Source organism: Petromyzon marinus, chromosome 7, assembly GCF_048934315.1.
Source record: "Petromyzon marinus isolate PM22_M1 ecotype Great Lakes invasive population chromosome 7, UKy_Petmar_22M1.pri1.0, whole genome shotgun sequence".
Taxonomy (NCBI): Eukaryota; Metazoa; Chordata; class Hyperoartia; order Petromyzontiformes; family Petromyzontidae; genus Petromyzon; species Petromyzon marinus.
This window is the reverse complement of record NC_133673.1, coordinates 11482418-11509316: the sequence shown is the minus strand read 5'-3', so window position 1 is coordinate 11509316 and position 26899 is coordinate 11482418. Positions and strand designations below refer to the sequence as shown.

Genomic DNA, 26899 nt, shown 5'->3' with positions numbered 1-26899 from the left:
ACAAAATGTGCATTCGGAATACCCCCCCCCCCCCTCCTCCCCCCGTAAGAGAGCAACCCTGCTTTGCCAGAGAGTGGCACGTGGAAGCAGATTTTTCAAAGCAACGTCTTTCCCAAGATCTCTTGGAGTGACACTTGATCCACGTGCTACGGGGCGTACTTTCCCACACGCGCCCCACAATGCGAGATGTCGTTTCGTTGACAACGGTCAACCAAATCTTTTGTAATACTCAACCTGGCACTTGGCTAAACTACAGATAAAACTATTACTATTTAAACACATTTATTTAACCAGGTAAGGCCTACTTAGCAATATAGTTTTTTTTTTTTTTTTAGATGCGACCTGGCCACGAATGAAAGCTCAACGAAGTGGCTTATTGTGTGGAAATTTACAGCAGCCAAATACTCAGAACACGCGTTTCTAAATGTGGTGGGAAAAACCGGAAAAACCGGAGTACCCGGAGAAAAATCCACACGAACACGGGAAGAACACGCAAACTCCATATATACAGGCGTCAGGGTCGGGATCGAACTCACGACCCCCTATGTACCGGGCGATGTAGTTGAGACCAATCAACTACATTTGAGAACCCAGTTTAATCACGCGTGGGCATTACCCACATTCACATCCAGGGCCTCGGCGGTGTCTGCTCAAATTCTACGACCCCTGAGCCACCAGGACACCTTTCTGAAACCTCGTCGTGATTGCTTTGCACACCTGCCAACGTCCATCGGCTTAAACATTGCCGCCTTCCCGTGCGCACGGTGCCTGGTGACAGTTTGTGTTAATATGTGCGGGGATGATAGCGGAGCGACGTCTCTACCGCAGTGGAACTATAGCGGTGCTTAGCACAAATCTCTTGCACCCTTTTTTCTCCTTTCTCATTAATGAAGCTGCAAAATTGCGCTCGCCTGCGAAATACGGTCTAGGTACGCGATTAGGAGATAGATTTTAATTCCCTCCCACCGTCTATAATTCCAACGTGCTTGTAACCTTGCTTGATTGAACAAACGTGTTAATTGTTATCTACGACACCATCAACCAGTGAAGTTTGTCGCTGGCCACTTGTCGTTTTGAGCCTGTGCCCAGCGACTGTGTTTCAAAAAACATAAACAAGATGTGTTTATTTTTTGGGTCGTGTCTCTCTTTAAGCCGTATGTATCTTGAACTTCTTTAGCACCGTACGTAGCCAACCGTGCTAATCGGAGGTGCGGGAGAAGGACAACAAACTAAACACAAAAAGTTGTCTAGAGAAATGAGTTTTCAATTTCGATTTCAAAGTGCATGGTTCCAGTGGCTTCCTAATATCGGAAGGAAGAGCGTTCCAGATGTCCGCAGATGTGCATCTGGAAGCACGCGATGCAGTGACCGTCTGCGAGGATGACCGGGGTTCGTGTGATGATGGTTTATGCTCCTTGATGAGAAGTGGAGGTGCAACGACTTATGCCGACTGCTCAAAAAGAAGGCAGTGCCGGTGACATTGGCGATTGTAGTTATGCCGTAATTGTAGAACCCTCGCTGAAACTGAAAGATATGACTAAAAGTCCAAAAAAATATATTTTCATGATCATTACAACCATCATCAGCCCCTTGTGCATCCATTGCTGGATGAAGGTTTTCCCCACATTACCATCCCTCACAGTTGTACGATGCTCACAATCCATCTCACTTCATGCACGCACACACATGAGCCTATTCCTTTTTTTCCATCATCCTGACACTGACAAAAAGAGTCCCATAGAAATAGTAATTTTAACTTAACATGAAACGTAAACTCACGTACATCAACTGGCATAACAATTGCTTGCCGAGGCCATGGAGTTCAATCGTTGATTGAAAAGCAATGGCCTGTGTTCAGTTACAATTTTTATATTTGCCAAAAGGCATAAAGCAGTCTGTTATCCCATTTAGAAAACCATTTTTTAAATGTTCTTTTATGTTGATACTTACTATCAATGGGTCGCAATCATCAACGATGGGCAGCCGGGGCTCAGTAAAATATTTGGGTTGACTTGCAGAGTCAGTGATCATCAGCGATGATCTAGCCACTGCTGGCTGAAGGTCTCCCCAAGCTGTCGCCATCTCTCGTAGTCTTGCGATGCAACAATCCGCCTTGCTTGTGCACAAGTGCCGATCCCATCGCTCCATCTCCACGGCGGGCGCACCTCTCCAGTATTCTCCCTCCTTTGGCTGCCACTCCATTGTTCGTCTCAACCATCGACCATCATCCTCTTGAGTGGTGTGACTCATCAACGCCGACATTATTTGTTCAACAGTCAACAATACGACGTCTTTGACTTGCATATGTCCCTCCGATCCGTGTGTTCCTTCTGTTTCTTCGTGCAATTTCACGCATGCACATCTCTACGCATCATTGCCTACCTCCAGCTCTTCGTTCGAACGCCAGTGTGTGTCAGATCCACACGTCATAGCTGGGAAAGTTTATTCTCTTTGGCACGTTGGTTATTTTGCTTTTGATTCTCAAGTTCACTTCTCCAAAAGGCACTGCCACTTGCTCTCATCCTCTCTCTTATTTCATTAAGTTTTGATCCCTGTCCACCTTCAACGACTGCTCGTAGGTAAATATACTCTTCAGTGTTTTTTTTTCCATTTGTGTGCCCTCCAACAGACGTATCTCCATTTGTTTGGTCCGCTTTCCGTCCGCCCGAGTCTGGCTTTGCTCGTATATTTATTTTGAGCTCAGATTTACAGCTTTCTTTATTACCTTCTTCCGAGAGACAATGCTGATCAAAATTCAACTGGAAGCTCAGCACATTCTTCAATAACATCTCCTTAAAATGGAAATATATAAGCGTAGCAAATTTCTCGTGTAATAATATTGGCCTACGAAAACCAATCTTTTATCTCATTACTTTATTTCAACGATTTCTTTCTCTCCCTCGTAGGGTTCCAGATGTGATTCGCAGATAGCCAAAATGTGTATATAAAAAGGCAAGATTTATTGTATATGTAATGAAAAAACAAAAGACTGAATATTATATTCTTGGTTCTTTCGGTAAAGTCACGTTGAAGGGAAACAAAATAATAAAATATATAAAACAATAAAATTCTCACGACGTTTCGACTGCAACACAAGCAGTCATCATCAGGTGTATATGTGGATAGCCTCATGAACGAGGCTATCCACATATACAAACACAGAGACAATTTTAACCGAGAAGATGGATTCTGGTTTAGCAATCATTGGAAGGATTTGATAAACCATTTCGGGTCTTAATTGATTGTTCATGCTTACGGTGGCTTTCAGACAGCATACATTAAATTTTCGTCTCCCCCCTCCTCTTTTCCGAACATAGATGGACTCGTCCACGTAAACAAACTGTCAAATCGCTCTCCGTGGTGCTAACGTTTATAAATTAATAAATAAATACAAACCGCCACTTCTTTCAAATGTTCTTGCCGTTGGTTTTCACACCTAATGATGACTGCTTGTGTTGCAGTCTAAACGTCGTGAGAATTTTATTGTTTTATATATATTTTATTATTTTATTGTTTCCCTTCAACGTGACTTTACCGAAAGAACCAAGAATATGAATCACTGCAGTCACGAAAGCTTTAAATCAAAACTTAATATTATGTTTTGACTGGGATAATTGTAGGCACAAGAAGCCTAGGAAGATGCCACATTGAGTTCAGAAGCAATTTGAACAATTTGGATGCAACTCGGAGGAGTATGGAATGCAAACTTCTTCAGCAAATATGTACAGGGCGAAATGGAAGGCCATGACCGCCGATGTTGTTCAAAAAGGACATGGCACATGCAGAGAGACATATATAAAACATTTATTTTTCCCATTCAAGGCGGCGTTGTTGACGAATGTGCCGAGTTGCTCGCTGTTATTTCTGCTGTGCACAGCACTGCCAACGCGGCGGCAGCAGCAGCAGCATCACGACCGAATCTAAATTGAAGACGCATTTCGTTAGAACTGCTTTTTGAGTTTAGTTTGTTGTTCTTCCCCCCGCACGTCCGGTTGACTACGTACGGTGCGAAATAAGTTCACCGATACATGCATGCATGCGTCACTTGTTGAAAATTGACTTGCGCTCGCATCTTTCACAGAGGATGCGGAGGCAGGCACGGGAGCGCTCTCCCGACCTTCGGCAAATTGACCTCGACGTCAACCGGACGTTCCGCAACCACATCATGTTCCGCGAGCGCTACGGGGTCAAGTAAGGCCCAGGGAGAGAGAGAGAGAGATTCGTTCGCCCCCCCAGCAAGCACTGAAATTTTTGTTTTTTCCACCAAGTGGGGGGAGGGGGGGGAGTGCGCCAATACGCTGAGCTTCATTGGGCTCGTGAAAACAATTATCAGCAGCCGCGCATTCTCGGTTTTGATTATTATTGTTCCCCCCCCCCTCCTTTTACAGGCAGCAAGAACTTTTCCACGTGCTGGCGGCGTACTCCGTTTACAATTCGGTGAGTCGGGGCGTGTGTATTTTTCTTTGTTTGGCAGTACTGGGCCGGTTTGGGTTGCCTTCGTTTACAGAAAGAGCTGTAAATGGAATTTAAATTGAACTATAAATAAACATGCAAGGAGCGAGCGATAAAACCTTATGACACCGCATGTATAGAAAGCAGGGAGGTAGGCATGCACACAACCAAGGCATATGATCTATTATTTTTTTATTCGTATTTTTTACGTTTAAGTCCAAATGTCAGCTTTTAGCCCTTGAGTTAATGCTGCAGGCTCTAAGGAGGTAAAATAAGTCTCGATTGACACTTTAAACTGCTGGGAATAATAATTCAATTCTTAGCTCTTTCGGTAAAGTCACATTGAAGGGAAACAATACTGTAGTCACGAAAGCTTTAAATCAAAATAATTCAATTCTAGCCCTTCACTGCTGGATGGAAACCTCTCCATTATGTGTCGGTCATGGAGAGTTTGTTGACCGTGCATTATAATTGTGGTCAGTGCAGGTTGGTAAAGTGTTGGCCTAGCACTGGTTGAGATTTCATTCGCCACTGATGTTGGCCGTGGTTATGAATTGAACTTAAGCCACCACTCCTCCAATTTATTTTAAGAATTATAATAATTCGCAGCTAATTTTATATGTAGGGCCTCATGACAAATATGATTCGTAATTAGTTTCATTTGGGTTAAATCCTGAAGTTATAATACCTACACGATTTAACCCAAAATAAACTAATCATGAATCAGTATTAACAGATATGCCACTGCTGGATGAAGGCCTCTCCACATTATTGTTACGCATGGTGGTTGTTTGGCCTAAGTATTTTACTAAACTGGACCACTGCAAGGTTGGTGATGGTGCGGAGGGGGTACCCTGGTTCATATTATCACTCGCCACTGATGTTAGCCGTGACCACGAATTGAAATTCGGGTCACCACTTCCCCCCCCTCCCCCCGAGTTATTTTGATACGAGCTATAAACACCCTTCTCTTTCACAAGGCAATTAAAGATCAGTTGAGGTCGCCCGTAACCGCGATGTGGGAGCCGACGCAGCGAGCAGTAGTTTACATCGATTGGCAATGCTTCGAGGCAGCGTTGATGCAGCCCGAAGTATCGACCCACGAGCCAACGGGGTGTGCAGAATTGCAGAGGAGTTGGGCAATAACCCACGAAGAGGTGGCCGGGTGCCTCGTGGGTCAGAACGCCGAGTTGGTGCCGCCCGGGGAAGGATCCTGGGTTTCAACCTGGGTCTCCCCAAGTGCAGTGAGCCGATGGTCTCGGCCTCGTTGCCAGCAAACCCATCGGATTTGGTTTTAACCCAGCTCTGAGAATTAAAAAAAACACGAACACTTTTCGACGGGCATGCAACGGACGCTCTTTGCAGGACGTATATAAAAGGTGTGATGCCCCTCTTGCGGACACGAAGAGGCCAAGTCGCGTGATTTCAGAAGCGGCTTCTGGGACATCATCTTCGGGGGGGGGCGGGGGGGGAGTGGGGGGGGAGCATTGACGCAGCAGGCTAGTGCTCTGCTAGCCACGAAAGCTCTGAGCCGACACGTCCACGTCTCGTGACACGTGACACGATGCTCGTTAACATAATTGGGATATAATTGTGGAGGGGGAAAACACAAAATTGTAAAGCAAAAAAAACAGCATGAGAAAGAGTACCCCTTTAATGATCGCTGCATGGCTCTAAACCAAAGGTAGCCCTGTAAACAGATTTAATCTCTCTTCAGCTGCCATGAGCCACTCATAATTGTCTGAAAAAAACGCACGTGCACACAATTACCCGTTCTGCTTTTGCTTATTTTAACGTCGAGTATGGTAGAGCACAACAAAAAAAACAACAAGGGCCGTCTCGATTTATACAGAGTCTACATGTGACCGGGCATGTCAAGATCTTTTCACGTACGTGAGAGACAGCGTCAAAGAAGAAGGATAAATGGGAAGGGGGTGGAGGGGGTGAGAGCGAGGCCACTTGGAAGAGGGGGAGATCTAACGAGCCCGAGGTAGGGTTCGTGGAAGAGCGTGGAAATGGTGGTCTGCGTGAGGAGACGCGAATTTGACGGACGGCGAGGTGGTGGCAATGTGTTTTTTATTTGACCACGTAAGGCCCTCTGAGCTAATATAGCTCTTTCTTTCGTAGAAGCGGCTCGGATATCACAAATTATACCTCCACGAAGTGGGATATCATGTGGATTTTTGTAGCAGCCAAATGCTGTACTCGAAACGCATCTTTGTAAATGTGGAGGGGAAAACCGGAGGACCCAGAGAAATATCCACACCACCACAGGGAGAACACGCAAACTCCAAATATACAGGAGGCGTCAGGGTCGGGATCGAACCCACGACCTCCTGTATACCAGACGAGATAGTTAACATCTCCGAGCCACCGCGGCGCCCCTGAATCAGTACAGCAAGTAGGTTTATGACTGCATTAATTACTGTCAAAATCACAATATGCAAGAATTCAGTACTTTACAAAGTACATAAATACTCGTTTTTTATTGTAACCACATCAATAACTTTCAGTAGATTCCACCAGTCACATTGGCTTGATAGCATTTAGGTGCAAATGACTAACGTTTTGTTATTTGTGCATGAGTACATTAGAGTGAAACGTTGTTATGTCACCATTATGTGCGCAAACCCTCGACCTAACTTCCCATTTTCAAGTCCCAATTTCTTTCAGATGTTTTTGTTAGGTTAACGGCATGAAACAGAATGGGTTGATTAAGAGTGCAGTTAATTGCTGTAGAATCCCATGGCCTGTCCGTGAGGCAATGAGCGGCGGCGTTGTGGAAGGGGACTGCGTGGACAGCCGAAATTTTTTCCCCCCGTTCAGTAAATCCACCACAAAGCTTCGGATTAATTACTTACGCAAACAATCACGCCCGTTGTTTTTGGCGTTCTCCGTGAGCTCGCATTGGTCATGGTGGAAAAGGTCTCACGACGTAGCTTCTCGCCCCGAGCTATAATTTTCTGACACGTGCATTGTCTTTGTACTGTTCGCCTTTTGGCGTTCTCTGGTCTAACAGGTTGAGATTAGGCCATAAAGAAGGCTGTCTTTGGCGTAGGCCAATCAGTTTCAAAGACAATGCCATACATTATCGGAGTACAGTACAACAATGGATTTTGCTGCACTCCCCTCTGCTGCCTACCGTGTGGTCTTGACCCCACGAGTCACTGGCTACACATTTCAGCCTTGCGCTGTCAAAAGCTCTGCATTCGGAACGTTCGCCACATTGCGCTTTTCTCCCCATCAAAGGTCTCTCACTTCAGCTCGCGGCGATCTCAGCTCTGTCAGAATCTAAATTTGTAATTCACCCTGGAGAAATCCGATGAGCCGTGAAGCTCTTTTTCACAGATGTCCAGTCGTTCACAGATCTCTGTCTGGGTGAGTGGTGAAGGAGAGCTAGTTGCGTTGACCTCGTCAATTAGGGGTGCCACGGTGGCTAGGAGACGTTTTTTCCCTCCGCATTGGCCGTTGAGATATAATTTGTGAGAGCCAGTTCGCTTCTGAAAAAGAGCGCTACAGCTCGGTGGGCCTCACCTGTTAAAATAAAAAGTTTGACAGTAAATGGTAACTCGCCTGCCCCCCTCCATCTCTCACCCTTCCCCCGGCAGGACGTGGGCTACTGCCAGGGCATGAGCCAGGTCGGCGCGCTGCTGCTGATGTTCCTTGGGGAGGAGGATGCCTTCTGGGCCCTCGTCCGTCTCATGAGCAGCAACAGGCACACCATGCAGGGTACCACCCCCCCCCACCCCCCTCTCTTTGTCCCCACCCACTGCACCCCGTCACACACAGGAGGGCCCTTCACTGGTTGTTTGCACACGCATGCTGCTGCTGTTGCTGCGTGGCACTCGGTGGCCAATGCGAAGTGGGCGACAAGTAGGGCTTTGCTTTGCGCCACGGATTGGCGTTTGCGTTGGAACATTCGGCAATGCGACGATGCGCTGCCAGCTCACCGCCACCCCAGTGGTTATGTACAGTTTGGTGAGGCGATTCGAATCAGTTGAAGATTTTGCTTACGTTTTGTTTCGTTTTTACTCCCTCCTATCGATACGCATTTCGTTTTGCCTCGTTTCCACGGTAACATTAGCCACGTGATTCAAATGTAATTCGCGGAATTAAAAAAAAAATCATACATTCTCACGCACATGCTTCAAACGCATGTGATGTCGCGGGATGAAGAATCATTTTATTCATCAATGCACAATTTGTTGTGGAAATTAAAGGCAGTTGACTAATAGGCTGAACTGCTGCAGGTTAATGGCGTTTGGATGCTGAACTAATCTAAACTTTTTTTGTCGCATCTTAATTTGCTAATACATCATCGCGCCCTAGAGATTGCTCCAAGCTACCGATGCAGAACACAGCGACCATTTACACAAAGCTTGGGAGTTTAAAAATGCTTTTTATCACACTGCATCTTACTAATGGAAAACTAAATTTTGATTTAAAGCTTTCGTGACTGCAGTAATTCATATTCTTAGTTCTTTCGGTAAAGTCACGTTGAAGGGAAACAACATTATTATTTTGTTGTTTCCCTTCAACGTGACTTTACCGAAAGAACTAAGAAAATGGAAAACTAGTATTTGGTTTTCGTGATTTCTACATAAATATTGCATTGCATAATGCTCATGCAATACAAACATTGAATTAATTAATTAAAGATGTTAACCTTGATTCTAACTGGTAGATATGTTGCAAGCTTCCACTTTTCAGGATCAACACCATGTCCCATGAAGCCTGTGACCTGGAGTAATATGTTTAATTTAAAGCGAGTGGATGATGAACACAAAATTCCTAAATGGACACTGCTGGCTCCTGGTTGAACTCAGATTAAGGGGAGGTGGCCGGGCAGATCAGAGTGCTAATCCTGTGGCAGGTCACCCCGAGCCGGCCTCCATCGAGAGCCTGGGTTTGAATCCAGGCAGCTGCACGTGATTAAACCAGGCTCTGGAGTGTTAACACATTGTATGGCATCAGTCCGGTTTGCCAAATGACTGCACAAATACAATTATATATATTTTTTGTTATGTATTAATTTAATTGGCTTCTACAGGCATGGACAATTAAACTGTGTGATTAACATGCTACAAACCCTCTTTGAACATTTCATCTCATTACATTACATAATGATGTCGATAGCACAGTTGGCATATAATTGCAGAGAAAAACAAGAGACATTAAAGTAAAATCAAGAGGCTCTGGAAATAAATAAATAAATATGACAAGTATCAGGTGCGGTTACACTCCTGCGTGCATTTTGGCCGTTCTGTTGTATAACACTCCGCTGTGTATTCGGGTTGCACCACGGGTTGTTCAGCACAATGTCCGACGTTTCGTGCCCATGGAGCTTCTTCAGGAACGGAAGCTCCCAGGACGCGGAGCGAAAACACCGGACGTCGTGCCGAACAACCCGACAGCACACGCCAGACAGCTCCGAGATGCAGTCCCCCCCCCCGTAGTTAATAAGAAAAACAGTCAGAAGATCTGATGAGTTCGACGACATTTTTCACGTCAACTATACGCAACAGCCACCTCTCGCGTTTTCCCACGCGCGTGTCGGGGCACGTTTGTGTTTCAATCGCAGCAGTTTAGCTCCGTCGCATTCTCGCCACACCTCTCCATCTCCAGGTTGCCATCAAAATATGGGGGGGGGGGAGGGGGGGGTGTACTTTGCACTCCAGGCGGGGTAAAGGTCACCGTGTAACGATTGCCGTAGCAAGTCGTATTGCCCTGTTGTTTCCGTGTATGTATGTCGAACTTAGTCCGCACCGCACGTAGCCAACCGTGGTAATCGGAGGTGCCGGGGGAAGGACGACAAACTAGACACAAAAATCGGTTCTAAAGGAATTAGTTTTCAGACTAGATGATTTAAAATGACATAGCTCCAGTGGGTTTCCGAATGTTAGAAGGAAGAGCGTTTCAGACGGCCGCAGAAGCGCATTTGAAAGCGCGCGATGCAGTGGCCGTCTCTTTTTTTCGATGGTTAGAAAAAAGCCGTTGCTGTGATGATGACCGGAGTTTGTGTGAGGGTTAATGCTCCTTGACGAGATCACCAAGGTATTGTAGTTTATTTGTGGCAAGCACTCTATGTGTAATGAGTGCGTGAGTTATATGTGCAGCACACCCGGGTCTCACTGAATATTTTCTGGGCCGCTTGTAGTCTGGAGTAGGTTGCACATGACTAACTAAGCGACCACAGCCATAGTGAGAGGTAAACTTGATGTGGTGTGCCCGGTGCAAAAGTATTTTCCGAACTCCAGACAGACCCGGCTAAAGGTAAGCCCTAGGTACACTGTACAGTGTATGCAAAGTAGGAATAGCAATAGGATGAAGCAAGCATTTAGAAATACACCCCTCAATTAGCGGTGAATTGCGTTTCTCTCTCTCTCTCTGCGTAGGTCTCTTCATGCCAGGGTTTCCCAAGCTCCTTCGGTTTCAGGAGCACCACGACCGCATCCTGAAGAAGCTCCTGCCCAAGCTCAAGAAGCACCTCGTAAGTCACGTGCAGCCGCCAGCCTGCCGGGCCACGCTCGCTCGCAACTCCATCGGAGCTCCCATCATAGCCTCGCGCGTGTTAACATTTAGCGATTCACCATCCCAAATGATTTATTTTCCACGATTCGGGGCGGGGTGGGGGGAGTAACGATCTGATTCAAGAATCGGTTCTCTCTACCCCACGCTTACCATTCTTGTTTGTATTGTTGCTCTATTTTCTGTATCCGTAGAGTGTTGTCCACCCCCATCGTCCTGAGTGTAACACGAGAATATTCTTCGCATATACTCTGCATAAATTGCAAACGACCTTTGCTCAAGCGCACAGATCAATGCACACGTCACATCGCGAGTGTAAGAATCCTGACTCGTTGCGTCGTCACGTTTGCGGTGGTTGAAAGCTGGCGGAGCACGCAGAATCAGCGACTTAGGGATCCCACTGATCCACCGGAGGGCCATTTGTCTTCCAGTGTTGGGATTTGCCTGTAGTCCGTTCCCCTTGTTGTGGCTACCACTGGAGCCTCGTGCACCTTTGGCAATTGCACAGGAGTGCAATTTGGGACCCTTGATCCTAATTTTAACACGTAGGCTTTTGCGACCAATATGATCCATAATACAGGTTTATTTTTTTGTGTTAGATCGCGCAAATATAAATGTGTCGTTAAACCGGCCACCACCCCGACACCTGTATTATGCAAAATCCTTGTGTTTGCTGCCCATTTCTCACGATGACATAAGGGCCCTGGATTAGGCAGCTTCCACAGGCTGTGGTGAGAGTTGCATAAGTTGCGCGTTCCCGCCAGCTCAGGGTGTAACGATTTGCGCCTCTCGCGATTCCGTTGTCACGAATCGAAGTCGATGGACGAATGCGTCAATTTGTTTACGTTGCCGTGAACACGGCGGCCACGAGCGGCTGCAAGGGAGCCAACGTGGACCCGCGAGAGAAATGAATCGACGGGCATCAATTGTCACCTGGAGGGACGCGCATCCTGCACACAACGATCGATGTTAACCTCGCGCATTGTTACGCCCCCGTCAGCGCAACGCCGCGAACAGGAGGAGGACTTGGAGGCATTTTAAACTTGGCGCACCTCGGGGCCCCGTGCACCGTCGGGGCATCGACTCGCTCTGCCAACGTGCGTGGCCGGCGGTGGGTCGTCACGGCGGCCGCAGCAACCGGGGCGCGCTCGCCGCGGTCCCTCGTGTAAGGGGTTTCTCGTCGTGAGGCTCCTTTCGTCTCTCTGCGCTTGCAGGACTCGGAGGAGATGTACACGACTCTCTACAGCACCAAGTGGTTCCTGCAGTGCTTCCTCGACAGAGTGAGTGCGGCGAAGAACGAAAGGTGGCGGCGGTAGCAGCGACGGTGGTGGCCACGGCGGGAGTTCGGGGACGAGCGTGCTGGCGGGTTCAACGGGGTCGCGGGGAAACACCCGACATGTGTAATCGTTCCGATTACATATGTGTACGTCATCGGTCTGTCTTCAGGTTCCTTTCCGATGACGTACGTGTACGACTGTGTAACGGACGCGTACGACTGTGTAACGTACGTCGTCAGAACGGAATCAGAAGTAAAAGGCCGTGCGGGAGGGCGTATGGCACAGTATGGCGCCGGCTATCTTAGCGCGCGGTCGTGTCGCTACAGTTCTCTGCGGTGAGTGCAATGTCTTTAATATCAACGGCGCTACGCCCCTTTCTAAGTAAAATGAACGCCAACCGCTCGCGCGTTCCGGGATTCAGCGGTGAACGGGATCCCCAACCCTGCAGCTTGCAGACGTCTCGGAATGGGAAAGGGTTACAGCAGCCAGCATTGTCCGTCCACAAACGCCATACAGGGCCCCACGACGCGCACTTGGAAAGACCGCCGACCGCTTGGTGATCGTCGAAATAAATAAACGTGTGAAGTCTTTCTGAAAAACTAGCCGTGGACCAGTTTACAGAGTTCATTTATAAACAGAGTACATCGACTGTATAATATGGGTGGAGTCACGGCGCATTAGTTAGCGCACTGTGCTTTTAAGTCTGGCAACCCAAGGTGGATTTCCGGGCCGCGGCTAATGGCGAGTGGGGCGAGCGATATCGAAGCCGATCGCCCGCCCGATCGGAGTCGCGAAGTAAATACAAACAACCTCCGTGATTAACACGGCGCGGGGAAACCTTCATCCAGAAGTGGACTAAAAAAAGGGCTGTAGATCATTAAACGCTCAATCATTGCATGTGCATATTTATTTCTGACATCTGAACTGGTCCTATGTCTTCGCTTCATTAACCCGCACTGACAGGCACGGTGGACTTGGGCTGAACGACCCCTCAGATCGACGTCGAATGGGGGGGGGAGTTTTCGTCCGACAGTGCATTGTCAAAATGACTTAATTATTATTTAATATTGCTGATATCCAAGCAGAACAAAACACCCAGAACATTTTGTCAGCCACTGATCAGAACTCATAAATATGCAGTCTCGGAGCATTCCTTACGAAGTGACACATCATTTGACCCTTGTATCTTATTACTGACTTGAAATTACAAAACTCGATCGGCTAGAATTTCTCAGCTCAGCATCGTGTATGAACCACGGTGGCAGTCAACACACGAGCGCGCGAACAGAGTATGTACTACTGTACGGTCTGGTCTGGCTCGTTTTGCCCGGTACCCTGCCAATCGTCATCAAACTCTGAATATCACCAGTTGCCAAAACACAAGTGCAGTTTGGGGGTAATTACACCTGGGTGGGCCAATTCTTTTACAGCCTCTAGTCGTGGAGATGGGTGTGGTTGGGGGGGTTGGCATTGTGCCTCAACAGGTTGTTCCAGAGTGCATGTTGTGTCAGGAACGAAAAGCGAGATTACAATGTAGGCTCACAACGTACCAAACAGTGCCATCTTCTGGTCTAACTCTTACATGGACGAAATGCAACAGACAACCGCTCAACATTCAGTCGATGTGGGCACAGGCAAAATATTTTTGAAAAGTTGCTACCCAATCCGACATGGAACAAAAATAATTGTTATAATTGTCAATAAAGGTGAATTTTGCGATAATCCAATGTAATTAATATGTTTTTTCATAATCCATTTTTACCAGCCAAAGTACATTATCTGTTCTCCCGAAATATATACTTCTAGTGGTACCAAATTTTGCTCTGGCCCATGGAACCAGATGCTGTTTTGGGTCTTTGAGTACATTAACCTCAAATTTGAACACCATGTGAGTACAATGCATATTCAGGAGATAAAATGCAATATTACCTCGAAGTCAAGAGATTGAGATGAACGCGGTACAGTGTTTAACGCTAAGGTATGGCGGTTATGCATTAACTAGACTCTATTTCAGCTGCCTGCACCGTTACTTTGAGTTATTTGACGAAAGCTTGCAACGATTGTACAAAGACTCGACCTTGCGAAGCGCTTGAAGTTTATTCGTGAAGATTTTTTTTCTGTCCCCAAAATGCTTCGTTCTTTCAACGCGTCTAAAACAACGACCCCCCACAACGCGGCCTATGGGCGCACGTTGCGGAACGCCGACCCGCAGGTCGCGAGGGTCACCTGACCGCTCCCGCGCCTCCCGTGACCCCTTTCTCGTCAATCTAACTCGGGCCGTGCGTGCAAACCTTCTACGTCTTTCTTTTCGCTCTGTACGCATCGCATTTCTACGCGACGCGCACGGTGACTCTCATTCGTAAATGGATACAAGTGCCCCGTACGTGCGCAGCTTTATCTGTAGAGCGTGCCGATTGTGACCGCGATAAACACGAGAAGCGCTTTTCAAGATAAAGGGGTTGGCCTCTTTTAGGGCGGCGCTGCCGCGGTTGTAATGGGTTCAGCGCGGTTCGATGCGTCGGCGCCGCAGTTGAATCAGTGGTGCAAAAGCTTCCTAGACCGCCTTCCGCCTCCGTCCACCCAGAGGTATAAAATGGGTTCGCCGCGGTTAGTCGATCGTCGGGGTCGCGTGTCGCGAGGCAAAGCGTGGGTACTCCCACCATCTTCCCCACGGTTTCTGGATGGCGTTAAGGAGTCGGCCAACACACCTCCTGCGCAGGGGCTCTCCAGGGCTCTGCCTAATGGAGGCCAATCCTGCCGACAGTGGCGTGAGCAGGAAATCGCAACGCCGCACTTTTACGTTTGATGCAATGCACCTGCCCGCCGCCCCCACAAACAGACCCCGTTCACGCTGGCGCTGCGGCTCTGGGACGCTTATATCCTGGAGGGCGACCGCGTCATGACAGCGATGGCCTACACGACGCTCAAGCTGCACAAGAGTGAGTAGCAGGGCCCCATGGGAAATGTATTTTGTCCGGTCCGACTGCCACTGTCAACCGCGTATTGAAATACAGTAAAATGCCAACCTCGTTCATGATACATGATTCTACGATAAAAAAGAATCTATTCCTCGAGTTTCCTGGCTGGCTGGGCTCCTCTCTACCCCAACAGTAACTGTTGTTGGTGGCTGCGGGCCATTGCCACCAAAACTCGCTGGGTAACTGGCTGAACCGGATATCCCGTGTAACAAACATTGATTTGAAACGACGGAAGGAGCTCAGAAGACATAATAAGGGGTTGGTACCATTTGTTCTCAATAACAAGACTTCATTCTGAAATATTTATATATGGAATTCCCTCCCTTCTATTTTCCAATCTTGCAACAAACGATGACAACTTAGATAGTGCTGTTTGTTGCTGGCCGCTTAAAGTTTTAGGACTTTGAGCCTGCGCTTGGTCACTGTGTTTAAAATATATCCACGTGTCATCTATGACCAGCAAAGCACCGCTACCGCGGTGTTGCACGGAGGGGCGCAGACCATCACAGCTGAGTTTCCATTTTCAGCATTGCTGCACGACATGGCTTTGAGACTTCCCAGTTAATATGCTTTGGCGGACGGGGTCCGTGGCATTCATCCGCGATGACCTCTACGTGTGACCTCGTCCAAGGCAGTAGCCGTCCATCGCACGGCAGATGCGGCTGTATTTTACACCAGCGAAATAATTACGAACATCCCACAGTCGCCAATCTCGTACCACGGACCACATATTTACGCCGTTGCCCGCTTCGCTCATTCTCCGGCGGCATTTCAGATATTAAACAGGCCACTGCCGAAGCTGTCCACTGGCTCACCAACCTTCCACGTGAACATGTAAAACAGTTCAGTTCATTTTTTTGTGGTACAGCCCTGTGAGCCATTCGGCTCTTGAATCGGGGTACAAACACAACAAACAAAAAAACAAAAACACGAACAAGAAAAACATCTTAAATTGACTATGTGACTGTGCAAACAGAAAATCCATGGAAAAAAACAGCAAAATATTCCTGAAAAAAGCACCGTACACCAACGCTGTGTGCAAAAAATCCCAGTGGGATGCAAGTCAAACAACAACCACAAGAAAACTTAGATTAAGGCCATCAGTCTAACTCCGTACTACAACAAAACAAACATGTCCAAACCAAAAAACGTTTTCGAAATCACCAAAAAATAAAGCCATAATTGCAACGTAACAAGGTCATTGTCGGCAGTAATGGTGTTTCACGTGTCTCAATTGCGTTTAATTCATCTCCTGGTCAAATAAATTATATTGACTGTTCAACCCCCACCAGAGAAAAGAAGTAGCAGCAAGCGAGTTATTTTCAATCTCATGCGACACCCCCCCCCCCACCATCCATTTGTTTCCCGCATGCGTCACACTGGCCGCGTGCGTTGCGTGCGTGCCTTTGTTTGCCAGAGCGGCTGATGACCATGGGCATGGAGGACCTCATGGAGTACCTGCAGGACAGCCTGACGCAAGACTTCATGTACGAAGACGACTTTGTCCTGGACCAGCTGCAGCTGTCGGTGACGGAGCTGCGCCGGATGAAACTCGACGTCCCTCCCCCAGGTGACCCCCTTCCCCCTCGACCCGAGCCGCCCCCCCAGCCCGCTACAACCCTTCACACCATCACGCCACCTTCCATTCCTTCACGCTCGCTCTCTCGCTCACTCGCACGCTTGACGTTAAACCAACATCCACCCTCGAGGAGTCGTTCACGTGTCAATTCATATATTAGGGCGCCGCGCTGGAGAGACGTTAACTCCATCAGCAGGTATGCAGGAGGTTGTGGGTTCGACCCTGACCCTGACGCCTGCTGTATATTTAGAGTTTGCGTGTCTGACTCTCTCTTTCTCTCCCCGTGGTCGCGTGGATTATTCTCCTGTTGCTGCCGGTTTTCCCTCCACATTGAGAACCAATGTATTTGGCCTCTATAAATGTCCACGTGATAAGCCACTTCGTTGAGCTATTTTTGTGGCCAGGACACTTGGTAAAATACAAAATTGTTTAGTTTAGTTTTAGTAAAAATTTAAATAGTTTAGTTTTATAGTTTAATTTACCTATTGGACTGCATTGGCAGTGGTGCGTAAACACAAGACTCAACGTAGCCCGCCTTCGCAATCGTTTCACACCGCCTTGTGACTGAATGATGCACATGAAATATTTTCGAAGGTATCCTATCATACATTTTTAAAGAATTCTAATTATACAGCAGTTGCAGCAAGGCCAAGCAAACTATACACACACTCACTGTGAAGTGTGAAGATCTGAAGATCACGGAAGCTTTTCGTCTCTTGGAATGCACTTCACCTTTCACGTCACTCAAACATTCAACGGCACAGCTCAAACCGCCGTCTAATTATCATTCATTAATAGTGTATGGTAACCTTCGTGGACGTTCTGTGTATTTTTCAGTTTAACAGCATATTTGATGACGAGGGTGGTAGGGTTATTAGAAGCACGTCCACCGTGGAGATAGAGCGATGAAATCAGCTCATGTGCAGGTGCTTGGGTGGATCGTTACATCGCAGAAACGTGATAGAGGTGACGACGATTTGGGGAGGCTTTAATCCACCATTAGATTGACCGTGGCTGACGATGACGATGATGACGACGACGACGGCGGCGATGATGAAATAGACTGCGGTAACATTCCTAAACACGAAGGCAGCACAATGCGTTCACGCCATTGCAGGGTTTTCTCAGTGTAACACTCTGGGGCAGGACAACAGCGCCCGGTGGTTTGTGAACACTTCGTCAAACTCACATTCGAGGCGGAAAGATGCCAAGTCGTACGAACCGCCATTCGTCGGCGGTTGACAGCATTACGAGGTCACCGGGTGCATTATTTTTCTTTAATACACACGCATCGATAACAGCTCAATGCTGCGAATTTGCGTCAAGCATTGCCACCTTTACTCCGGTCACTTCGGTGCTTTGCTTTCGCGGTGTCTAAAATTAACCTCACTCGCGCCCTTCTTCTGTTTGCACAAACAGTCAGCAGGCTCTTGACCCTGCCCCGTGTTCTCTGCCGACGTTACAGCTTTGGCTGGTGGTAACGAACCTTTCTCAAAAATCACTCTTCCCTTTCCCGTTCCTCTAACGCTCGTGGGTCTTTCTCCCCCCCCCGCCGCCCCCACAACCGCCGCCCCCACAACCGCCACCCCCACAACCGCCACCCCCCGTGTGGCTTGGGGGGGGGGGGTTCATGGACATGCAATGTCCGAACCTCGCCGCGAGTTTGGCCCGAGCTGACTTTCTCCTCCTCGCATCTCTTCTCCCCCTTTTTGCTCTTCTCGCATGCTGTCTTGACGGCTTGTCCGGCTCCCCTAGTTGGCGGATCGACCGCCCCCAAGGTCACTAGTGTTTAAATCGCAGGAGTCCTTTGCGCGCAAGGTATTCCCAAACGCTTCTCACAAGCTGTTTTTTTTTGTTTTACTTCGGCGGCACAAACTAACATAAATGTATGTTTTATACGTAACGTGCATGATTTTTAGTTTTTTTGTTTCGTTGACATTGTGCTCCATGGTTTGCGCTGAGGTGAAGGGGCAGTTCCACAAATTCGGCAAGCTCAAGTTAAAATGTAACAATAATTTAAATAACACATTAGGGGAATCATTTTGAAGGTAAATATTGAGAGTTTTAGGAAACGGCTCGTTGATGGAATAAGTCGATGAAACCGAACGCACCGGCATCATCACGGTGTGGATAAAAAAAAAATCTTGTCCGAGTACGTCCGACTCTGCGATGTTTTTAATGAGGATTTTTCCCCTTCTCGGAAGAGGTTGACAAGTGATTTCTACACAGTCCTATTTGGTTGACAGACCTGGTGGCCCAAGTGAGAAAAACCAATTAATTCGTAAAATAATGATTACCGACATTGGTAGTTTGAAATGTACAACCGAAATAAACATGGAACTGCTCTTGAATGGGAACGATTCATCTACTGCATGATGAAATCAACATTTACGTATATGACACCATTGTCTGAGGTGTATTTGCCATCTCTGAAATAATTAGCATTCACGATATAACGTCCGCATGACATTTTTTGCTGATAACACTGTTTGTGAAGCACGCCGTAAAAGCGAACGTAAAATTGATTCAAGAGCCTCCAAATCATCTCAACTGCTTTGCCCTCACCATCGTTTGCAGGTAAAGTGGAAGACGGGTCGATTAAGTCGCGTCAGAAGGACGGCACGCAGCCGTCGAGCGACTCGGTGAGACGAGAAGAAAATGGGAAGAGCAAGTCCGTGAAGGCATCGTCTCGACAGCCCCGCAGTCCCTCTGCGCAAAAAGAGGGGCCTTTGGAGAAGAGGTTGAGCAAACAGAAATCCGCGCGTGGAAAACCAAACAAACCGCCTGGTCAGCGCCAGGAGGAGGCCTCGGAGGAAGCGACCGCGAACAAGGCGTCGGCGGGCGACAGGCCACCCAGGGAGCACACGGCGGCGTCGAGAACAAACCGCGACCGGAGCGACGAACGTGCGCCGGAGCCCGCGGCCAAAAAGCCGGCGGAGAGCTTCGTCATGCGATCCTTCCGGCGCCGGAAGCCTAGCGCCACACAGAGGGAGAACGGCGCGCAGGATATGGGGCCAGGAGCAGCAGGAGGAGGAGGAGAACAAGATGCCAAAAACGCCGACTTCGTTGCCCCCAGCTGGAAGAAGCCCGTGGCCGGAAGCGCCGGCACGCGAGGTCCTGGGGCGCGCTCCGGGCCGGAGAACGGCGCGGTCGTGAACGGGAGGCCGCCTGCCGGTGGCGGCGCGTCCACCGCGAGGCAGCCCCTGCACCCCAGGGCGGTGGTGTCCGTCGACTCAATCCGTCGGCAGAAGGAGCAGCGCAAGGATAACGTCTCCTATTACGACAATTTGACGGAGGGCGAGGCGGCCGTTATAGACAAGCGGCGAGCGCGCATTTACTCCAGCGATTGGTCCGTGAACGATGACCTACACGAGGGAGAAGGAGACAGGAAAGAGAACCGGCTGTCTGGACATTACGGGAGAGAGGCCCAGCCCGTGGATGCCAGTCCTGAAAATCATCACGCTCCGCGTAACACGTGGATGCAGAATGGGGATGACCTCTTCCCAGGGAGTTCTCGCAGGAGGCAGCCACCGCCGTATGAGAAAGCACCCTTCGCAGGCAGTGAGAACATGCCAACGAGTCCACGGTTAGCCTCGGGCGACTTAACTCTCCCAGGAGCTCAGTGGAATTCAAATAGTAATTTAGCCGTTCATCAGGAGGGCCCCTTGCAAAGGCCACAGGTGATTTCAAATGGTCCTTCGAGCCCCAGGTCACCTGGAATGTATGGGAAAACAGCTTACGCTGAATACCCAGACAGCACCCTGGCAGGTAACCAGCGAACCAGCAGACCGCCTCCTTCCTATCCACACCAACATCACCAATACCCCCAATACCACAATCCACAGACATCTGTCAGACATCCGCCGGCATATAAGGACGCGCGAGGCGTGCAAGGCGCAGCCAATCAGGTACCCTACAACCACGCCGACATCATTACCCCTGCGGGCTCCACATCCAACCTGCGGCCCCAAGGGCGGCAACTGCCGATCTACCAAACACCGCCGGGTTACCACACCAAGGAGGCGATACCGCGGGATCTGGCGCCGCCACCGCCTTCGGATTCGACCGTCACCTCCGCCGCCGTAGCCGTGGGGGGAACTCGCCAGTCCAAGCAGGACAACATCTCCTCGTACATGGCAGCGGCGGCGGCGTCGGCGTCACGATCGCCACGGGAATTTCCCCTGCCACCGGCGGGCACACTCGCGGACAATCGTCAACCCCCGTCTCTCCGGTACTCACGGCACATGGCGGCACGCTCCCCGACCGGGGGGCCGCCCATGTTCCACCAGCCGCAGCCGCAGCAGCAGCAGCAGCAGCAGCCGCTCGTCGCTCACGGCGCCCGGGGCCAGCGGCCGCGTCTCGCCGACGCCCCGCGGTCTCCCGGCGTCGATCAGCGGGCATGGGGGGGCGGCGGTGGCGGCGCGGGGTTCTACCAGCCTCCGCCAAGCCCGCAGAGGCCACCGCCGTTGCCTTGGGCGCACGAGCAGGGTCGACGCGGCCCGGCACAAAGAAAGGCCGTGCCTGCCCGTAACTCGGCAGAGCCGATCGCCGTCAAGTCCGCGGGCTCTGTTGAATCCCTGCTGATATAGAGCGACGACGTGCAGTTTGCCCGCGGTAGAGGTGTTTTTGTTTTGTTAAAGCAACGTTTGCGGCAAGAGTCGCCACCTTTTTGAGGTACAAAAAGAAAACTGGTACATACCATAGGAAGGGGGTGGTTTTTCTCAATACCGAAAGGGAGAACTATAATACATAAATGCATTGTCTTGAGTGGTGCATTATTACACAGCTGAAGACTTTGCCCGATTTCCCAAGACGACTACCTCAGTAAGAGGATGTCCTGGGAAAACCAGGACAGGAAAACCAGGATAGGTGGCAACCCTCCTGTGTGTATGTGCCTTGCAGAAGTTGTGGCTGCCCTGTGGTCTGTTTGAAAGTGACTTTGTGCTGAGGGATTTCTGCTGCTTCAGATATCAGTTCGTTTGGCTCTGCTGCGGATAACAATGGTGGGGGTTTTTTAAATTCAAATTCGCGGTGACTCATTCGCTTGGAACGACAAACGCAGCGATTGGAGGGAGAGGGTGGGGGTCTATGACGTCATCACGAAAGTGTTAAATATCCCACGAAGCCTGGTGTCCCTGACTAACTTGGGATTAAGAAAAGAGACTCCGAAATTAACCCGTGTTTTAAATTTTTATCTGGACACGTGAATGTCACGTGTGAAACGCGGGTAACACGTGTAAATTGAAGAGTTTATTTTTAAATACTTTTGTAAAATGTTGGAAATAAAATGTAAAAATTTGCATTTTGTTTACATTATAGTTAACCTGTGGTCTGTTTTGGAGAGAGAAAAAACACTTTTTAAACTCTAAAATAATCATTGTTTTAAATTTTGGAATGGGTGTAAAAAGATTGTATTTTTCACGTACTACCTGTGTACACTGGAATTGTGCATAAACTGTATTTATTGTATAATACTATATGCAAATGATAACAATTGTGTCACTTTCTGCTAAAGTTTCTAACTTGCACATCATTTACGGTGCAGCAGTGGCTGAATTTATTTTTGCAAAATAATAAGTTGATTGTACGTATTACCGTCGCTACGTTTGACTCTCGTTAATGGTTATCAGTTACTCCAGGGTTTTTTTTCCAAACTGTTGGATACATTTCCATCATCGGACGTGTTCCATTTCAAAAGAGATGTCTAGAATATTCAACAAGAATGTTTTTTTTTCTATCAAGCCTATGTGCAACCTTCATAATTGTTAAAATATAAAGCGTGTACAATTACAATTGTGTTTGAGTCCGTCAAGATTACCATCAGCAAATGTTTTAAAGCAAGCAAACTCTCTTGACCGGTTTTAACCTTCTGGGTCTCATCAGCAGTGAGACATCTTCATTGTTTCTGAATTGCGAAATGTTATTTTGCAAAATATGACACTCCATTTTTGAGCCACAATTGCATAAAACATCTGAAGTAACATTTCCCTTGACACGGATTTAAATAGCAGCTCAGGGAATTAAGGCGTTATATCCAACTGGCCACAGATTATTTGGACTTTAGGCTAAACAATACTGGAAATATATTGTAGCTCCAGGCAGGCTTCGAGGCACCAGAGCAGAATCCGGATCTTCTGGGACATCAGACCCCTTGCATAAACTAATTTAGCAGAGCATGAGCTAATAATAATTATAATTTACAGCTGCTAGTCAATCCACTGTTAAGATAACACTCGGCACTGATGTAAGTACGGATCTACAATTCCATGATTCACACTCATTGCAAGCGATAGAGCGGGCATGCAGTAAATCTACTTTAATAACCACTTTATATGTCACTGCGTGATTTGTTACAAATCAAATATCCGTGCAAAAATACATGTAGTTTAAGCACACTCAATCAACGGTGTATGCTAGGCTCAACAAACACCCCGCTGCACAATATGGATTTTAAAAAAGTACACGATATACGTACAATTTAACCCACGTGTATTCCTCAAAATTGCTCCACACGCCCAATAAAATATATCCGGGTAAGGCGGCAGCGTTGCACAACTGATCGTCGTGCGGTAATGATGGAGGAGGAGCAAAACTGCACGCGCTCTTTCCCAAAGCCCTCTCGTGGCGAACAGACCTCGACAGTGGCATTGGACTCTTGAACATACTTCTGCGAAATGCAATAGAATTAAGCAGACAACAAATCATGATTCATAATAAAGGTTTTTGGGTTAGATCGCGTTATTGATAAATGTGTCGTAACCCTCCACCACCCGACACGGCCAATCAGCAAAAAAAGTGTCACGTTGACAAAAGACAAATAATTCACTACTTTAGCCCACCGGTGTGTTGAAGAGTGAATCCACAACATTTACAGTTTGAGTACGACGTTTCGCTGGTAATTACATCCAGCATCATCGGGCAATTCGCCAGAATGGTAAAGCCCTCGCTTGCTCTCGGTCTTAAATAGAGCAGCAGGGTGACGTCATCATTTAACTCATTTCAGGTGCAGTGATTTGAGGTGGAGGGGGGGGAGTATTGTAATTATGTAATCGATTAGTAATCAGTCAATGGTTATGATTAGTAATGAGTTGTAGATTAGTAATTAGTTGTAATGTGTGTTAGTGATTATATGCTATGTTAGTAATCCGTTAATTAGTATGTGTTTCCCCTATAAGGAATTGTAATATGTATTATTTAATAATACGCTTCCAGGACGCACTAAGCCTATAGCTGTCAGAGCGATTAAAGTTATTTCTATTCCTCTCAATTTCAATGGATTCTCTAATTAGTCTTTGCAAGTAATAATTAGTTTTACACAACACTTCAACGTTATCAAAATCAATTGAGTGTCCTTGTTGACAAGCATGTTCTGCCACTGCCGACAGTTGTGTTTGAGATAATTTAATATTTCTTTGATGTTCTTTTAGTCTTACGCTGATGTTACGTCCCGTCTGTCCAATATAGCATCTGCCACATAAACAATTAATCCGATATACACCTTCTGTATTATTAAATAATACATATTACAATTCCTTATAGGGGAAACACATACTAATTAACGGATTACTAACATATCATATAATCACTAACACACATTACAACTAATTACTAATCTACAACTCATTACTAATCATAACCATTGACTGATTACTAATCGATTACATAATTACAATACCCCCCCCACCTCAAATCACTGCACCTGAAATTAGTTAAATGATGACGTCACCCTGCTGCTCTATTTAAGACCGGGAGCAAGCGAGGGCTTTACCATTCTGGCGAATTGCCCGATGATGCTGGATGTAATTACCAGCGAAACGTCGTACTCAAACTGTAAGTGTTGTGGATTCACTCTTCAACACACCGGTGGGCTAAAGTAGTGAACTAATTGTCTTTTGTCAACGTGACACTTTTTTTGCTGATTGGCCGTGTCGGGTGGTGGAGGGTTACGACACATTTATAATTAATGCGATCTAACCCAAAAACCTTTATTATGAATAATATTGGTCGCGAAAGCGTGCTACGTGTTAAACTAACAAATCATGATCTTGCCACGTGGAGGCGCTGTAGCTTACGGGGTAGGACTCGAAGCAGATGCATTTGATCTTCAAGTGTCTGAACTAGATTTGAAGCTTTCGTGACTGCAACGATTCATACTCTGTTTTTTTCGCTAAAGTCACGTAGGTAAAAAATAAAAGATAAATAAATGAAAAACAACTAAATTATTTATTTTTTTACCTACGTGACTTTACCGAAAAAAACAAAGAATATGTCTGAACTATTTAAACTAAACTTTATTTTTTTACCAGGTAAGGAACCACTGGGCGATGTAATTATTTGTTAGAAGCGACCTGGCCACAAATGATAGCCCAATGAAGTGGCGTATCAAGTGCAAATGTATAGCAGCCACAAACTCTAAACGCATGTGGATTCTATATGTGGAGGGTAAAACCGGGGGACTCTGAGAACAATCTACGCGACCGCGGGGAGAGAGACACGCGAACCCCAAATCTACAGCAGGCGTCAGGGTCGGGATCGAACCCACGACCTCCTGTACACCAGGCGAGGTAGTTAACATCTCGCCACCACAGCGCCCTGAATAATTTTGCTTGAGGAATGCTGTTTGCATGTGTAAAGTAGTGTAGCTGCCTTGAGGGCGAAGCGTAAAAGACAAAGGTGCGACCCTGCAACTGCTTGCGTACGTCACTGCTGGCACAAGGAGCTTCTCTGAATTGATAAGTTAATTGGTCTACTCTTCCATGCTGGATATACGTCTTAGACGAGGTGGGAGTACCCACACTTGACCCCACCTCACACGCGACCATTACGTTTTGCACGTGTAACACGCAGACCGAAAACATGAAGGCTTCTTCACAATTCCAGCAAATCGCCAGCGAAACGTCGTACTCAAATTGTCAATATTGTGAGTTTACTCTCCCAGCACACCGGTGTGCTGAAGTAGAAACTAATTGGCACTTTTTTGTCGTTTGTCAGCGTGACACTTTTTTTTACTGATTGGCCGTGTCGGGTGGTAGAGAGTTGCGACACATTTATAAATAACGCGATCTAACCCAAAAACCTTTATTATGAATAATATTGGTCGCGAAAGCCTACGTGTTAAACTGGCACTTTTTGTTTACGTGACAAATTTGACTAATTGGCTGTGTCGGGTGGTGGCAGGTTCACGACACATTCATATTTACGCGATCTAAACCCCCCCAAAAAACCCCATTGTGGCATCGCCTCTGGCTGAACGTGACAAGGCGTGCGAGTCGATGGTGGTGGTGCTTGTGGAACAATGCTGAACGAGCTACATCCTGGGACCCTCCCTGGCCCAGTATATCAAAATATAGGAATAGGTTTTACCCTTTCTGGCAATAAAACACCAAACTTAAACCTTTTGCAAGGAATCGTGTCTACATTAACCACACATGCTTGTTGGTGAACATGCCACCAACGAGTCTGTTGAGGTCAGACGGACAAATCTCTGTCTTGTTGACAGCTTGGAGTGTCGTGCGTTCGGTTCGCTCGTCCAGGGTGTCGTTTCTTTCAGAGGTAGGACGGAAGGATATCAAACCAAAACCTTCGGCGTGACCTTGTGTAAGACAGAGGCGTGGGGGGGGGGAGCCCACAGGGCAGCGTTAAACAAACATTACACCGAACACGGAAACAATAACCAACCGGTGGGCTCTATATTTGACTGTCATGAATTTGGCTCTCGTTCGGTGGTTCTTTTAAGGCCCGGGAGCCAGTGGCGACCCCCCCCCCCCCCCTCACAATACACAAAGAGTGAAAACCACCCCGCCATCATCATCATCATCGTGCTGCTGCTGCTGCTGCTGTCAGCACGTAACCTGTTTGTGTGTATCTGTGTGGCGCATTTTCCACAATGAGGTGTCGCAAGCCACTCAAATGGTCCCAAATGTGTGGCGGCCCTCGCACTGCTGATGTCTTATCACTGCTCTAGTGCTAGAAACGGCCGTGTCAACCTCACCCTTGACTTAAGAGTTTAGAAGACTGGGCAACAGGATGCTTATTAGTCGGGGGGGGCTCAGCACTCCCCAAGATCCCCCCCCCCCGCCACCTTT

The 26899-nt window shown here is 47.6% G+C and overlaps 1 protein-coding gene across 2 annotated transcripts in view; it reads left to right on the top strand.

Annotated features, from left to right (window-relative positions):
* LOC116939976 (uncharacterized) overlaps nucleotides 1-26207 on the top strand; it is a 57437-nt gene extending 31230 nt beyond the window's left edge. For both annotated transcript variants that reach the window (XM_076065379.1, XM_032949106.2), the window contains exons 7-14: nucleotides 4082-4191; nucleotides 4389-4437; nucleotides 8061-8181; nucleotides 10848-10942; nucleotides 12195-12260; nucleotides 15097-15196; nucleotides 16653-16805; nucleotides 19392-26207. In XM_076065379.1, the coding sequence (XP_075921494.1) occupies nucleotides 4082-4191; nucleotides 4389-4437; nucleotides 8061-8181; nucleotides 10848-10942; nucleotides 12195-12260; nucleotides 15097-15196; nucleotides 16653-16805; nucleotides 19392-21403 (2706 nt within the window). In that variant the 3' untranslated portion in view covers nucleotides 21404-26207. The remainder of the gene's footprint in view (nucleotides 1-4081; nucleotides 4192-4388; nucleotides 4438-8060; nucleotides 8182-10847; nucleotides 10943-12194; nucleotides 12261-15096; nucleotides 15197-16652; nucleotides 16806-19391) is intronic.
* Nucleotides 26208-26899: the final 692 nt, after the last annotated feature.